The 17,487-nt window shown below is 38.1% G+C and overlaps 1 protein-coding gene across 1 annotated transcript in view; it reads left to right on the plus strand.

Moving 5' to 3' along the window:
- The first annotated feature begins 419 nt into the window (after positions 1 to 419).
- The window catches only part of ZNF804A (zinc finger protein 804A), a 109,648-nt gene continuing 92,580 nt past the window's right edge, over positions 420 to 17,487 (plus strand). The window contains exons 1-2 of the mRNA XM_009884114.1: positions 420 to 561; positions 8,445 to 8,593. Of these exons, the coding sequence (XP_009882416.1) occupies positions 420 to 561; positions 8,445 to 8,593 (291 nt within the window). The remainder of the gene's footprint in view (positions 562 to 8,444; positions 8,594 to 17,487) is intronic.

The raw sequence follows: 17,487 nt of genomic DNA on the forward strand, positions 1-17,487 counted from the left end.
ACAAAGTCTCTAAAGTTTTTTTTTTAACCTTTGTACATTAAATGAATGTGCTCGAATTAAGCCATGAGCTGTAAACGCTAATTCCTTACTCTTGTGCCCAGAGAATTAACTGTACTCAATTAGCCCAAAAGTGGAGGTTAGCAGAATCAGATTTGCAGCACAGCCTTTCCTGTTACCCAGAAGTACAAAAACCCCTTTCCTCCCATGGCTATGGATGCACAGGAAAATCTACGCTGCCTCACCTGATCACAGAAGAAATTCTCTTACAAACCTGGGTCCTTTTCATCAGCATCCTCTTACGTTGTTAGCCCCATCTGTTGGGTGAGCCTCATGGCTTTCAAATATAAGACAAATAAACCTGAAGTATTGACACTGCCTTCCAGGCTAGACGTACCTGAGGTAACCTCAGACCTTGCTCCATGTCGGGCTTAGATATCTTGTTTAAGCCTGTGAGCCTTCTGCTGAAGGATGCTCGTGAAGAAATGCTTCTTGCCACCCCCTGCTCAGATGCAGCAGTGAGGCAGGATTGCAAACAGTCTTTCTTCAATAAGCTCTTTAGCAGTATGTTGCTTTGTTGTGGGAATTAAGAGCTAAGTTGTTAATTGAATTCTTCCTCACTATTTTTGTTTTCTTTGTAGTGTCCTTTTTCAAATAAAAATCTTCCCTTGATCTTACCATCTTTATGTATAGAAGGGATCTATGTGTAGAAGTGATCTTCAGAGAATTAGTTGCTGATACTGATGAGCATGTCAGAAACATACATGAAATGTGCTTTTTTTGTTTTGGTTTGTAGTTTTTTTTCTGTGGCTGCTTCTTTAAATTTCGTGGGATGGCAAAAAGTGCGTTTTAACACCAGGGTAAATTCCTTGTAAAGTTGCAATCGCAGTCCTAAAACTGTAAAGTGACTAGAGTTTTCCCAATGGAAGAGATCTAATAATTATTTTGATATGGACAAAGTAACTTATTTCCTCTTAGCTTTGTTAGCAAAAATAGTTCTACACAGCTCTCAGAACCATTTCTGCTGCAGCTTTCCTTCAGATTTCCTCTGTCCTAAGCATTAGCAGGAAAAAGTGTTTGTGGGTGTTGGGGTTTAACCCCAGCTGGCAGCTAGGACCATGCAGCTGCTCACTCAGTCCCCTGCAGTCCTGTCCTTTCCCCCCCACTGTGGGATGGGGAGAAGAATTGGAAAAATAAGGAAAACATGTGGGTTGAGTTAAAAACAGTTTTAATAAGTACAGCAGAAGCCATGCACGCAAGCAAAGCAAAACAGGGAATACATTCACTGCTTTCCATCGGCAGGCAGGTGTTCAGCCATCTCCAGGAAAGCAGGGCTCCATCATGTGTAACAGTTACTTCGGAAGACAAAACACCGTAACTCCCAGTGTTCCCCCCTTCCCCCTCCTTGTTCTTCCCCCACTTTTATATACTGAACCTGACATCCTATGGTATGGAATATCCCTTTGGTCAGTTGGGGTCAGCTGTCCCGGCTGTGTCTCCTCCCAGCTTCTTGTGCACCCCCAGCCTACTGGCTGCTGGGGTGCTGTGAGGAGCAGAAAAGGCCTTGAGAGCTTAGAAACAACTAAACCCATGAGCATGTTACCAATGTTATTCTCATCCCAAATCCAAATCATAGCACTATACTAGCTGCTAGTAAGAAAGTTAACTCTATCCCAGCCAAAACCATGACAGTGGGTAATCCTAAAAGTGAGGCTTTACAAAGTTGTGAGTGATGGAAAATGTTGGGGGAACTAAATAATAGTTTGCAACCAGCTTTTCCTACTAGATATTTTACTGGTTTTCAGCTGGCTAACTGGTTTGCTTACTAGATTCACATATACAGAGCCTAAATATCAGGAGTGACAGGTTATTTCTTGCTCAAGACTCATTGTTTCGGAAATAATTTTTCCAAAAGAAAGTGTTCTGATCTATGGAAATAGAGATTTCTAACTGGAGTTCTGTGCTGTGACTTTTTTTTTGTTTGTTTGTTTGTTTTTTTCCTCCCCAATATGTTCAGCTCTCGTTTCTTGTCTAAAGACTTTTCTCCTTTCAAATTATCTTGTTCTTAGTCATGTTTATGCTGCTGTCCATGACTGCTGCAAACTATTTGGAAACTATAAGTCACTGGAATAAAGTGAGGTTAATCTCCAGTGTTTTTTATGTAGCTCAGTGTAAGTGATGGTGTTTATAACCTGCTTCCAGAAAAATAGAGGCAAAGCTTTAAAGGAGTGAGGATGAAAGTATGAAATACAAAACTATTAAATGTTGCATAAGGCTTTTTTTTTTTTTCTTTGCAATGCTACATCTGCAGTCTCAGCTCACTACAGCAAACTGGCAAAAAGGAAAATGTCCATTTAACAGCCTTCCTGCCACCACAAATCTGTATTTGAAAGCATTTCCTTACGTGGTATGAAGTGGTAAAATAATTGTCAGAGCTGTTTAAGTCAGTACATCCTCAGCTGGGATAAATAATGATTCCTCTTGAGAGGAATTGTGCTGGCAGGCTGCGAACCTGGCCAGGGGATTCTGGTGCTTCTGCTCATAGAAAGTAGTAACTTATTTTGGTATAAGGAATCACTTTGTCTGCATAAAGGAACTGGAATTTGCTATGTTCTTATGTCGCCTGGTGCCTGCAGTGCTGTAGTCTGCAAAGCATTGATTTTACAGTGTGGTTGGGAGGTATGGAAGTAATTCCCCTCTTACAGAGGGGAATGTGTCATTTAGTTTATATTCTTACAGAGAGGAACGGAGGCACAAAGATTAAATCCCAGGGAAAAGGTGGTCAGCATCGCCAACAGCATTGCAGATGCTTGTTGTCTGGTGCCTTCTCATCTGTTCACCTGTCACCTGAGGTGGTCCTGGAGCCTCCAATTTCATAAATAGGCAGAGTGAGGTTCCTCAGAGCAGGATCCCGATGAGGCAGAGGACCTCCCGAGTGATTCCTTATGAAGCATTGAGACCGGGAATTTAGGTTCAGATCCCCTCCAGGAGGAAGAGTAAAGATGATCCAAAGGCTGTCATGTCCTGGTGCATTGTGTGAGCAGAGACAGCAGCAGTTTGCGACACCTTAGACGTGACTGTGTAGCAAAATACCTGCTGGCCTGAGTCTTGGTGGTGAGACAGGCAGAGGTGAGTGGAGTTTGTTAATTCTTGAATAGTTTTGGCATAATAGAGAAAAGAAGCTGTGCAATGCTATCAGGGCTGCATAATGATTGAAGAATTGTGCCCAGAGACCAAAACTGAGGCACCTGGGAAGCATTACCAATGGAAGCTGGGAAGTGGTCTTTAATGCTTGCTGGTGGTCATTTGTGTTTCCCATTTGATCTCGTCATTTGTGCAGAGTCAGCATTAGTTTCTCAGAACAGCAATATAAACTAAAGCTAAATGACACATCTGAGAAAAAACCCTCGTTACTGCCAAATTAGTCCTTGTGAGCCAAATAATCAACTTATTTTTAACCTGGGCCATAGCAAAAGCCGAAATGTAACCACTGGTACCTGTCACTATGTCCCAATGTCATGTAGAGGTCAGTTGACCTTCCTTGTATATGTAACTATATGTATTGAATGTCTCACAACCTATGTATATTGTTTGGTAGCTAGCTATAGCTTAAGTTTAACCCCCCCCTCCCCCCAAATCATTATTTTCTAAAATACTTGCTGTATGATGGATTAATGTAGAAGAATTAGGAACATCACTTGTGTAAAAATAAGGTAAAACTGCTTTGTCCTTTGTGATTCAGAAATAGAAAGGAAATCAAATAAAAGTTGCTGCAACCCCAGTTTAGGGCTGTAATGTGGTTTGCTGTGATATTTAAATGGTTGGAGGGTCAGGCGTTGTGATCATGTAAGTGAAATATATGTGAACTGTGTAACATGGCTGAAAATGGGAGACTGCAGAAAGACTGGATTGACTACCACGGCAGGGTTCTTCTGGAATGACCACGGCAGGGTGCTTCTGTGAGTCTAGGAAGCAGATGAGTTCTGTAAGGGACTCAGGGGCAATGCAGAAAAGCTGTAAGCACTTGGGTCTGTTATTTCTCAGGGAACTATTCCAAGTGATCCACTGCAGCCAAAGAGAAAGTGCTAACTGTGCACTTTACCTTGCAAACCCGAAAGTGAGCCAATTGCTAAGTGCCTGAAATACCCAGAAGGAAAGGAGACTTGATGGACAGTAGCTCCTCCAAGAGTCAGCGTACGTCACATCCTGAAATTAAGGTCTTGATGTGCCACTCTGATGCTAAAATTTCAGGTAACTTCATCACACTCAATGATGAGCCTGTAGGAAAGAGGTGTCATGGGCTGGATTGAAATATGGGGAGCCAGAGGACGGTTGTTTTTATTTTTATTTTTTAGAAACTGGGCAAATCCTGGGTTCTGGTACACTTTAAGTAAAGCCTGAGATGTCAGAATCTGCCCATCAGAGGATTCTGCATAGTTAGCCACTGCTTGAATTCAGTTTCTGAACAGTACGAAGTTCATATTACATTGTAGAAGGAGTTTGAGTATTGATAATACCCAGTGCAAAAAACAGTTCCATATTCTGAATATTTTTGGTAGTTTTAGTTTATGTTGGAAAGGCACTGGCTATGGCTAAATATACAAGACTACTTAATTGCACTTGCAGTCTTCTGATTAATTACTAGTGTGAAGTGGAAAGTTTACTAGTATCATTTTGTATAATATTGTATTATATTGGTAACATTATTAACATTCTGAGAGTTGTTCAAAGACCTATACGCAAAGTTTTTATCCTCTTTAGAAAAAGGGCAATTAATTTCTTTGTGCTCAATGAAGTAAGGACATCTGCAAATTATAGTTCTGGTATATAATTACATGTTTTGGGTAGTACACTGAATGCTAGTAGAAATATAAACTATGTGTAGTGATAAATATATCATCCAAGTCCTGCAAAATAGGCGGACATTTGTTATTGCTATTTAGTTGTTGTATGTAACTGAACTGAGCTCTTTATAACTTGACATGAAATTTGGGGGCAGAAAAAAAAACCAGCATCAAGGTGACTGAGGAGGTGATTCAGACTTTACTTTTCTTCTTACATGCGGTTCACTCAAGTGTAACAAAGATTATCAAATTTATTGGTAATTTAAAATTAAGGCTTACCCAAATTCTGCACACTAAGTATTTACCTCCTTTCTCATTTTAAAGGCTAAACACATCGTGGTGTGATAGGCAACTTCCACTAATAAGGTTAGAGTAAGTATTTCCTTGTTGAGGATTTCTTGTCCACAAGGATGAATTTATCTGGATAGGATTTCTTTGGGACTCTGCTGTCTATGACTGTGCTTTGTGACTGGATCCCATGGCCCAAATCTCTCTGTCTCTGCTGAGGTCAGTTGCCACAAACACCAAAACTGACAGTGAAACAGGACGTGTCCTGCTCTTGGGTGTCATACAATGATTAAAAATTAATAATTTTTATATATAGTAATATATATATACTTGTTAATAATACAATATTATGTGAAATCTGCGAAGAAAGCATTAGTTAAGAGTTAAAACTCTTATATGCTTTGTTTGTTGTTATTCAATAGAATGTACTACAAAGGGCTATAGGAATAAAGATGTATTTTTCTCTTTTTCCATGTCAGATTCTTGTACAATAGCATTCAGCGTTAGTCTTTCTGCTTGAAAATGCCAGACATGATTTTTAGTTTGGATGACTGCACTCCAATTGCCCAGAAACAGTTATTACCAAAATGTTTCCTGCTCATCTACATCCTTCAAAAACAAAAATACAAGTAGTATTGCAACACCTGTGGTAGTTTTTAGGGGTTATAGTGTTCTATAAGCTTGGGTGTTTTCCATTGCAATTTCTGTGGTGGAATAGACTTCAATAGAAATTTGAAATAGATTATGATATTGCTAGATTTATATCACTCCATAGCATTAAAATACCAGTTGAAAATTTTTAAGGGGAAATATAATTAATTGTAAAATAGTTCAAAGCTGAAAGTACAATTAAAACTCTTCAGATATTATTGAATTGGACGCATTTCAAAGTGCTTCTGTAATATTGTTTGCATATACATAGCATAACTAGTGATGCTACGTGTTGTTTTTTGCCAGCAGAACTGTGAGAATATGAGAGGGGGTGTGCATTTGTGTGTAAGGACTCGGCAGTAGTAAAAAGCAAGCCTGTTTTTGAACTCGGCTATTTTGAACTCAAAACAAAAGGGGTTTGAAACTTGGATTCCCTTGAATTATTTATAATATGGAACTGCTAGACGGTGTGCTTTAAAAGTAAGTGATAAGCCAGAAGAAAAATGAATGTGGTATCGCCTTGTCTGCACATCTGCATTTCTAAAGATTAGGCAGAATTTGACAACAGACTAAAGATTGTTTCATTCTTTGAGAATTCCTTCTCTTCATCTACATTGCATTTCTGGAGCTGGTATCCATGGCAATTTGCAAGGATGATTTAGGAGCTAGGCTTGAAAACATCTATGAGAGTTTTTATTCTAACATACTTAACAATATTACTTTGCAAGTTCATTTATAGAGGTAAACTGTTGTAAGAAGTGTATTTAAAATTCTTATTTCTCCCCAATGCACATAGAATGTCCATTTTTAGTGCAGCAAGAATCCCTATGATTTGGTTGCATTTCTGTAAGAAGTCTGAAATCCAGATGCTTCTGGGTACACCTGAATGTTTTTACAGCTTAGAATAAAATAAGAACGGGGTTCAAGTGAGCTTTTAGTGACCTTTTAGTTATTGGAGGATCAGTTCATAAAATTTGATAAATGTCAACTGTATTAATAACAATATTTGAAGTTCTGAGCATCTTCAAAGTCATGTCTACTAAATCTTATCTGAGAGGGGGGGAAAATATCACACAGGACAAACACTTCCTAATGGTTTTTGAATTTTAGATACCTTTGGAGTTCATAGCCATCACTGTAAGCAAAATCCAAGGATTGTGATTTAGTAAGCCATTATTTCCCCAAGACCATCTTCTCTTACAAAACAGTTTGTCTTTTGCTTGGAAGTTTTATGAGCTTCTGTGCCATTCTAGCACATTACTGAGACAGTCCTTTAGCCTAGCTCAACAATATTTGGTGTGATCAATAGTTCTGTGTTGCTGTGAAGTTATATTTACTCTCTATTTGAGTTTCTGTTAGGTACAGGAAATATAACTTGTTTCTCTCTTTCCATTATTATTCTCTCAGCCACAAGTTTATTCCTTCATCTCCTCTTTCTTCAGTTCCAAGCTCCCTTAGGAGCTGGTCTTAAGATTTAGCAGCCTGAGGGAAATAAATAAATAAATGTCTTGACTGAGCTTGCTAACTTCGTTACTTGATACAAAACCTACTTTAAAGAAAATTTGTGATATCTACCTTGATTATTACATTTGATACTTTTACCATACATTAAATATTTTGAAGTTAGAGTTATTTTAAGCTTTTGGCAGAGTTGTATTATGGTCTAAACTTGATCAACAAACTTAATACTGAAATTCTTAAACCCAACAGAACAAAGAGTATTTCAAGAATGTAGTATGTCATAGTACTTTGGCTTTTGCAATCCTTTGAGATTGTTTTGGTGCATTTGGCATTTGCTCCAGGTGGGTTGTATACCTTAGGGTATTTTTATGTATTGTGAAATAAATTTTCTTGAGGAACTTACAGTTGCAAGCCCAATAGCTTCCAGTAGTGGCAAGCCCAATAATCCTTCCATCAAATCCAGGAAGACAAGGATTTGTCTTCTAACCAAGAAATTCAATGCTCTATCATTTTTTCTTTTACCTTTTCTGTATATTTTTTTTTCTCTGTTTTCATAATCTGTCACCTGAAGTTCCTGAGGTGAAGCTGTTTGTTGTACTCACTTAACATCCACACATCATAAACCGTAAATCAGAACTGAATTTTCCCCTTACAGGAGCTGATGGACTAGATTTTGATTTCAATTACTTAACTGTTAGTTAAAAATAGATTAATTCATTTTGGATTTTACAGCTGTGGCACTGAGTTAAAAAAAAAAAAGAAATGGTTCTTTTGGAAGCTGATCAGTTCTGGAAGTGAATCACAGGATGGTTGAGGTTGGCAGGGACCTCGTGCTGTCCTTCCTCAACCTGCTGGTAGTGCTCTGCCTAACACAGCCTGGGATGCCTCTGGCCACTTTTGCCATGAGGGTATGTTGCTGGCTGCTGGGCAGCTTGGTGACCACCAGGATCCTGAGGTCTTCCCTCGTGGCAAGTCATACGGATTTTGCCATTGATTTTGTTAAGACTATATGTTAGAGCACACCCAGTGCTTTGTTCATTGTAGTCAACAGAAAGCAAGAACAGCCCAATATACTGGAACAGTGGAGAATAAAGGTAGAGTCAAGTGTTAGGAAAGAAGAAGGCATTTATCAAAGCGTATTGTACTGAATGGCTGCTGAGTAACACAACTTGCAGAGATCTTGACGTTCTTCTCTGGAACCAGCTGACATAAATAGATTGCTTGCGCAGCTTATATGCAAAAATGCTTTAAGAATTGCACAACTTGGTGAAGCTCAGAGAACAAAGAAAGATGCAAAGAGGGTTAGCTTTGTGGACAGGATTCATGCTGCGGTTAAAAGATGTGATGAGCGAGTAAGTAATCTAAATGCATACTGTGTGATACCTGGCATGGCTTGATAACATTTTCTTTTTTTATTAAGCTATTCAAATGGCATTGCTTGTACAGGTTAGCAAATGCCATAAACCCACCCAGTAGTTGGAAACAAATTGTTTTTTGTTAAAGTTTATTGAACTAAAAAATGTTATGTAGATGTAATTGATTAATCTAAAGATTTAGTTTGCTGTATTTTGGTCTGTGTTTTCTTAGTTAATCTTCACATTTATTTTTTTAAGTACTGTGCTATAAAAGAAATCTGACTTTAGTGAATAAATACTTCATTGATTTCTAAGTCATGCATGTTTTCTTGGCTTCTGAAAACAAAACGTTTTTCTTTATTGAATTTTCATTGATTCTTTTAATTTTTTATAGTTTTTCATTTTTCTATAATACATCACCTAGTACAAAGCACTTGCAACTTTAAAAGTAACCTTGTATTCCATGGAAGTGCTTCGTTATATAAATCTGAACTACATTTTTAGTCATAAAAAGCATTTAACTAGCACCCTGCCTGAGAAATAATGAAAACTTTAGGAAAAGCTACAAGGAAGATGTCAAAATGTTTTTCTTGACTATTTTTAAAGTACTTTTGATATGCTGTTATCTTTTGAGAGCATTCGTGTCAGTTGCAGCATCTCCGGTTGTTGTCAGGAGAGGCATTTTGCCTCTGGTTTCCTGCATTTCTGTGCCAGTAAGTCTGCATGAGGGCCACCAGACGGAGTTGCCGAGACCCTTTGCTTTGGGGGATGATGAGGCCACGCCAGTCCTGCAGAGCTCCCCTAGCATCTTTCTTTTCTGAGAACTGAGTGATGGTTCAGTTGATGCGGCAGTACTCCTGAATATCACTGTAGCTTTATACTGCAGGCACCTGCTGCTCCGGCAGCACTAAAATCCTCTATTTATCTGAGAGCTTCTCCTCTTAGGTCTTGTTCTCTTACTAGTAGGACTCTTGGAGAGGCGTCCTGGGGCATGTGGGACTCCTGAACTTACCTGGTGCAGCAGGATTACGACTTCGTGGATTCTTTTCTTGGGATCAGTGAAAGTCTGAGTAGAAAGTTTAGGAAATTTTCTCTTCTGTAGCACAAATTCTCCTTATTCATCACTAGGTAGGGATTACGTATCTCTCTGTGCATTCAGTTTAGCTCTGAGTTCAGGTGGATGCTTTATTCCTGTTAACCTCTAATTTGTCTAAAATAATTCCTAATGCTATGTAAATGTGCAATTTTATTTAGGACTAATTAAAACACTACTTAAAAGCTGATAGCTATGCTGAGAAAATGTGTATTTGTCACTTGTGGACTCAACATAATCACAAGTCCCTGTTTTTACCACTTAGTATGAATATTACTCTACAGACAATTTAGACATCTGCGTTGAGAAGCCATTCAAAACTGCTCTACTAGACTGACTTATTAAAAACATGTTATCTAATTCAACAGCTCATTGCTCTAAGCAAACCAGCTGGCGTAGCACAGAGCTAGGAAAAAAACCCAACAAAAGTTGAATTTATAGGGCAGAGTCGGTTATTTTATTACAAGAGATCTTTGGCAGGAAGCAAAGTATAGCTTTTATTTTCTGTTAATTAGATTATTAATAATTTTTTTGCAGTTGCTTATCCACTGCTTTGGTGAGTAAAGATCTCTTGACTCTGCAGGAATTGGAAAGCTTACAACAGTCTTGGAAAATAGATGCTGATTTGGGCTTCAATATGTTCAGTCCGTGCCTTCCCCAGCTGTTGTAGCCGTGTTGTAAGATGGAGAATGACCATGGCCCCATTCCTAGGAGCTGTTATGACTGTGCTGGAATTTCCCAATGTGGTGTTAATGTGATAAATAGGGATTTGCCTGTGACTGGAGTTGCACATAGCCAGTACATAGGGACAGAAAGTGTAATCCTTGCAGAATTAATCGGAGCTTAACAGGAATGTGTCCAGTAAACAAGGAGATTGTGCAGGTGCTGAAGACTGCAAAGCAGCATCTAAATACTGGAAAAGATGGGATAGTTATTTGGATTACACCGGCTGCGTTGAGGTTGTTAGAGTCTGTAGTAAGAATGAATTTGTGGGCTTCTCCACATTGTATAAGCAACACGAGTCACATTGACATTTAAAGACCACAGTGCTTGAATCTGTTGGAGGTCATGCAGTACTGTTAATGTACAGATTCAGACACTAAAGCTATTATGTATTCCAAAAGTACTTCCTGTGACCAAAGTAAACACCTCTGTGGACTAAAGGACTGTGAAGAAGTAGGACTAATCTTCTCCATGGAAAATAGTGGTGGCTGCATTATAAGCTACAATTTTTATCTTAACTTTGGCTTGTAAACCTATGCATGTACTTGTGAACAATTCAGAGATTTTAAGAGAAATCTGTCCACATAACTCACTGAGACTTATGTATGATGCCAGCATAATAGTAGTAGGTTGTTAATCTTGAGCAATGACAGGATCATATATGCATTCACAATGGACGTTTTTAGTAAACTAAATCCATTTATCCACTGAGCCTTCCAGGAAGCATATCTGTGAGGTGAAGACTGTGCTCTGTATATGCTTCACGTTTGTGGTGGTGTTTTCTTTTCCCAGAAATAACTAATTTATCCTACTTCCGCCATATTTGGAAATATTTCTCTTGAAACGTCTTGTATTGTTAGTAATACACTTCTGGTTTCTTTTTCCCTAAATTTATTGTCTTAGAAGGCAAATGTTTGTTAAAGGTAATAATTGTCTGAATGTACCTCTAAATAGGAAAGCATTAGTCTTAGCAACGCTTATTCACATCTGTATACAATACCTCTGATTAATTTGAGAATTTTGAAGTAACTTTTCATTATATTCTTTGTAGGAATGTAGCTGTGTATAGTCCCTCCTGGCTTCATTTTCTGGGAAGGGACTAGACTAGACCAGCAGCATTGAATGGCTGCTGGTCTTATTATGTAATCCTGTACAATTTGCTTATGGAAACACTTGGAAGTTGCTCTTAAAGGGAGAAAAAACTGTTGTCATGAAAAATCTAAGTTACAAATGTTAACTAGATGTGATCATTGTCCATGGATTTAACAATTAGCTTGAAATCCTGCCAGCATCCCTCTCGCAGGGTCTGACCCCACCACTGTTGAAGGAAGAAACATACAGAAGCAAAAGATTGTTATTATTATTATTTTTTTTATAGTCTGCCAGTGCTTTACTGGGCCATATAATAGTGTTTTTCTAGGAGGAGAAAGAAAAATGTTACTCTGGAGCTATTCAGCATCGTGGCTGTTGATAGGAAATAGGGGAGTTTCAAATACCCTTCCTATGCTGGAACCTGCACAGACATCTGTGTTTGTACACATCAGTATCCCTTCAAATTGATTCTGTCTGTCTCTAAAAATACTGTCACGTACTGTATTTGTCTTGCAGAAATGAAATTTTCTCTAATGTCCAACATAATGAAAAATTGGATTAAGTATCTTAGGATGGATTTGCCTTTCAAATGTTTTTCCATCATTTTCCATTATAATGACTAGTAATGTGAGGCAGAGACATCACCTTCGTCATTTGTCTCTCTTTTTCGCTTCCTTTCTGCTTCCATTTCTGCCATGGTATGATAAACATATCCATGCTTATTATCAGAGCTTTCAAATGAGCAAGTGAGCATGATTTTCAAGTTGAGCTTTTCCAGAGTGAGGTAGATGAGCTTTCTTCACTGGACTGTTCACTTTGGCTGAGATTTTGGTTTGATTAACATAAAGTCATAAAGGAAGAGGGCTAAATTGACTTCCATGTTTCCTGGATGTCTGCTAGGAATATGGTCATTATAGCATTATAATTATAGTGCAAAGGAACATATTTTGTGCTTTCTATAGGGACTGCATTGAAGGAATTGAGACTCTACTTATCTTGTCCTGTTTATGCCAGTGTTTAACTTGTACTTTCTCGAAAAAAAATAACAAAGCTGGCTGGATAAGTGCCGCTGACCACCTTAAATGCATCCAATTTGCAGAAAAAAAATGTCTGTATTATGAATAAAATTAACCAAGGCATAACTTTTCTTGGGCAAGCCTGGTTCGAAGTTGGCATCAGAAAGTGTCCGAGACCTTCAAGATTTTGCAGCATTAAAAATCCCATTGTAAATCAAGTCTGCTGGTTACTGCCCTACTGCTGCTTGGGTACCGATGCTGAGCTCCGCTCCTGACTTTTTCCCAGGGCTAGTTTGGCAACTTAAAGATGCAGTGCTGAGCCACTAATAAAGCTATACTACAGCTTTCATTGGAAGCCAATTATAGTACTTCTGCTCCCAGTGGGGTTTTGTCTGAATATTTGGGAATGTAAGCTACCGTTTTACATTTCCTTGCAGGCTTACACCTTGGGCTATGCTGTTGTCTGCAGATGTTAGCCCTTGGACATGTTAGTTTAAAAGCATCAAGTGAAAAACCTGAAGAGCTCAAGATTTGATGCTGATAATTCAGAAGTCAGTAGGCTTGTAAGGATAACTGTGTTATTGCAGCTGACAGTTATTGATGTTGGTAAAGTGTAACACTGATTTTCCCTTGTGACTTCCTAGCTTTGCAAAACCTTCCTAATGGACTAGATTTGTCATCTGGACTGGGAGAATCCAGGATATTAACATCTCCTCACTTTATATTTAACCCATACTTTTGCTTGTACTTACCAGAGGTTGGTGGTGTTTAATTTTTTTTAAGTGTTGTTGGCTTTTTTTTTTAACAAATATTTATCGTTCCTGCATCCTAGTACGTAGTAGAGACTATAACTCTCTCCTCCCCTTCCTTTCTGCCTTCCAGAATAACTATGTCCTTCTCCTGAGGCTTTGAGGGTTGCATCAGGCACACTTAAAGGATGTCATTTGTCTTGAATATCTGGTAGTAGATATTGGCAAACCTATCTGTCTACAGATGTATAGTCACACACAGTGATGTCAATGTGTAGTCTCTATAAATATGTATGTGTTTATAAATAATGCAACACAGTGTGTACATGAATGTGTGTCTGCATATATACACATGCATCCCTATTTATGAAATTAAATATACAGTCATGATTCATTTTACAAAATGTCCTTCCGAAAAATGAGGTTCTATTCAATGATTTATAATTTGCCAAAAGATGTGGAAGCTCAGATACTAATTGCTGCGAAAAGTTGATGAGTGATTAATGATCAGCATTTGTGGACCCCGCTTTATTTGTAGCCTGTGAAATATTGCCATAGAAGGGAAATGAACAGTATTTCTGGAAGCTTATGTGTGTAAAAAACATTCTATAAAGTTTCATTAAGTAGATTATTATGCTTTTAAAATATGATTTGTGCATTTTTTTATTTCATCTCTCAACTTCAAGAAGCCTTTCTTCAGACTCAGCAGTTGGTAACATTTAATTTTGTGTCATTTTATGTCTTTAGAGATATGTTGACATTTCTGCTTTTCAGAATAGCATTTTTACTTTCTGTCATCAGCCTGTGTATTATAAAATGCCATATTAACCTTTCTAACACATTTAGGTGTTACACAGAATATACTTTCTATGGAATAATATGCTATTAATTAAATAAGTACTATATATGTACACCAAAACTCAATCAAGACAATAATGGGTGTATGTATTAATAGTTTCAGGGTACAGCATAGTTAAATAAGCTTGGAATTCCTTCAGGAATAAAAACAGTCACATCTCCAAACATTGAACTGAATAGGCAGTGTCTTCTGCTCTTGACTTCTTGTGGTTTTGTAAAAGTCTTGGTGTTCAGTTGAAAGAGCCAGCCAACACCTAAAGGATGGTGGTGGGAAGAGAAGAAGAATGTTTATTTACAAGACTTCTCACCAGACACTTGATTATGACAGATGGTTCTGATGTGGGAGTGGGGGATGTTCTGCTTTCAGCATCAGCAAGGTAAAGGAATTAATTGAGGGCAAAATTTATCCGAAAATGTCAGTATTTGTGTGTTGAATCTGATAACCGCAGGATCTTAATTTGTTGTCTTATTTTATGTACTTTTATAGCTATTTAGAAGTTAGTACCAGAAATTACTGCGGCGCCCAAAATTGAACACAGTACTCAAGGTGCGGCCTTCCTGTTCTCAAAGCAGATCAACACTCTCACCTAACTTGGTGTCATCTGCAAACTTACTGAGGGTGCTCTCAATCTCCTTGTCAATATCATTATTAAAGATATTAAACAGGAGTGGCCCCAACACTGAGCCCTGGGGAACACCACTTGTGACTGGCCGCCAGCTGGATTTATCTCCATTCACCATCACTCTCTGATCCTGGCCATCCACAGTGTTTGATCCAGCAGAGTGTACGCCTGGATTGTCAAAGTATATTCAATCTTTGCATAATCCAAACATATTACATGGTGTAAGTACAGATTTTAATATAAGGAATAATTCCAACTTTATGGGAGCATGTGCCAAAGCGATGAAAGGTATCTGGAGTTTGTGTATCCACACGGGGTTTTAATTTTTGAAGCATTTAAATGTTGAAATTCTAGGTCAGGTCCCCAAAGCAGTACCATTGCATCAGTATGGTGCTGCCTTTCAGCTGCGAATCCTCTAAGCAGAGGTTATGAGTTCAGGTACTGAGTCACTTGGAGCAGGCTCCGCTGCTCTGGGTTTCAGAGCAGACTGTCGTGGCTGCAGGTCAGATGGAAATTGCTGATGGAAATTCAGAGGAGGCTTACCCTGCTGTTGTCTTTCACTCTTTATATGAGGTCTTTTAAAGTTTCTGCATTTTTAATTTGTTGCAGCCAGTTTAGAATGCTAATGACACTATCTGACAGTAATCAGTGACTTTTTCACATGTGCTTCTAATCATAACTGTAGTGTGATTCATAGAATCCAACCACTACACGGGCATTTAGTTCACCAGGCAGCTAATGTTCTAATATATCCGGAGAATAAAAATCCAACAATCAACCTTTATTCCTATAATTGCATGACAAAAATAAATTTAGAGACAAGGAGGAAAGAGACTAGCAGAGGCACAGTGTTTTTTAGGCTAAAAAAAAAAAAAAGTAAGTAAATTAGCAGGATTTATTCTAAACTGAATGCATACCTGAAAAATATTTGGGAAACAATATGCAAATTTGATAAAATAAGGGATAAACATGATCTTTAAAATGGATCTTCAGAAATTTTGCCAAGTTAATGTTTCTGAACCCTCTGGTTCTTTTTTTACATTGTGTTAAGGTGAATGTATGATCTAATTCTTACATTGAAACTACTAGTCTACATTTTAATTTCTGCTTAAGCAAGCAGAACTATAACTTTCTGTCCAAATTCCAGTGCTTATGGTCAGGAAGAAGCCTGGCAAAATGTGCAACATCTACATTTATTGGAATTAAAACCTATTCTTTATGTCACCTCGGGGTCAAAAGGTTCCTATTAAACAAGTTGGTTTCGATCCAAGGAAGTAACTATTTTTATTTCTAAGGCAGCAGATCCCCTTTTCCACCTTTGTCCTGTTTCTTGATGCTATAACGTAGCTCAGAGGCATTTGCCTGCTCCTGTTTTCTGTGGGATATAATTGTATCTCATCTGAAGACATATCTACAGTGATCTGCTGTGGTTTAGAAAAGATTTTGCTAGGATGTCCCATACATTGAACAGCATGCTAGAGGAAGCAGATTACTGAGGGGTTCTGAACATAAAAACTCTGCTATGACATATAGAAATGGGCTCTGTTTTTTGTAGTAATAGGTCTGACTGCAGGCTAGATACTAAACTTCATTTCCAGGTCCCAGGTGGTTCTGAAAGCAAATGTCAGAGCCTTATTAAATGAGTTAACATCATTCTTAGTCAGAAAAAGTCAAGTGGTTTTTTTTTTTTTGTTAGGCTGTTTTTTTTTTTTTTTTTAAGATCCCCCCCCCATGTGATTTTGCTTCCCGGTCTGAACAGGTTGGGTTCCTTATGGAAATCTTGACCTCATTCAGTTTGAGTCTTTATCCTGGTTACACGGGGGAAATGCAGTAATAGGTGTCATGCTGTTGGTGTAATGCAGTTTAAGAGAACATGGCTTGGAGACTGCTCTGCAGAGTCAGTTAAATAATACAACTAATTTCTGCACATACATCATGGTACTACATCTGAATCAAAACTTTAAATTTGGGGAGCATCTGTTTTATTCTGAGATCAGCGTATTTTTAGAAAATAAAGTGTTCGCAACCTTCCATTTAGAGCAGAAAAAAATCAAATGTGGTAGATGGTTTTCAACCACAAATAGTCGCTCTTTCTTTTGTTTGTTGTCACAGTTTTCCTTTTATCATGACAGGACAATGAAATTTAATCCCAACCAAGGGTTGTTAATGCTGTCAGAGGACAACAAGGGTGAACAAAAGGGGCGTCAATTTAGAGCAACCACAGTACTACTGCTTCTGCTCAAGAAGGATAAGCAGCAGCAGATGAAGCAGGGAATTCCTTGGACACTCAGAGCATTTGCTCAGAGTATGCTCAGAGCAATTGCCAGATAATGATAAACGCTCTCTGAATGTTAGTGACTTTGGAGTGTTTCACATTTACTGTGGTAAATGCTTCCCCACATCTCATCTTGGTTAGCTTATCGAAGAGGCTTTGCTTAACTGGATGCAAACCCCTGAAACAGGACGTTTGTAAGCAGAGAGAAAGGATGATATATATGAGTTCATATTCATGGGCATGAATATTCATGGCATTGAACTTTGTATATTTGTAAGATGGCAGTGTCTAGTTGAGGAAATAGACTTACAAAAAATAACTGTGAGCTTTAATCACTGAATGATACATTTGAATGACTTCTGTACGTGGTAAACAGTAAATGTAGAGAAATTAAAAATATATGATTTTGCTCCTAGAACGCCAAGTCATGTTGAGGTTTCAGATACTAATTAAAGTGACTTT

Source organism: Charadrius vociferus, unplaced genomic scaffold, assembly GCF_000708025.1.
Source record: "Charadrius vociferus isolate BGI_N301 unplaced genomic scaffold, ASM70802v2 scaffold164, whole genome shotgun sequence".
Taxonomy (NCBI): domain Eukaryota; kingdom Metazoa; phylum Chordata; class Aves; order Charadriiformes; family Charadriidae; genus Charadrius; species Charadrius vociferus.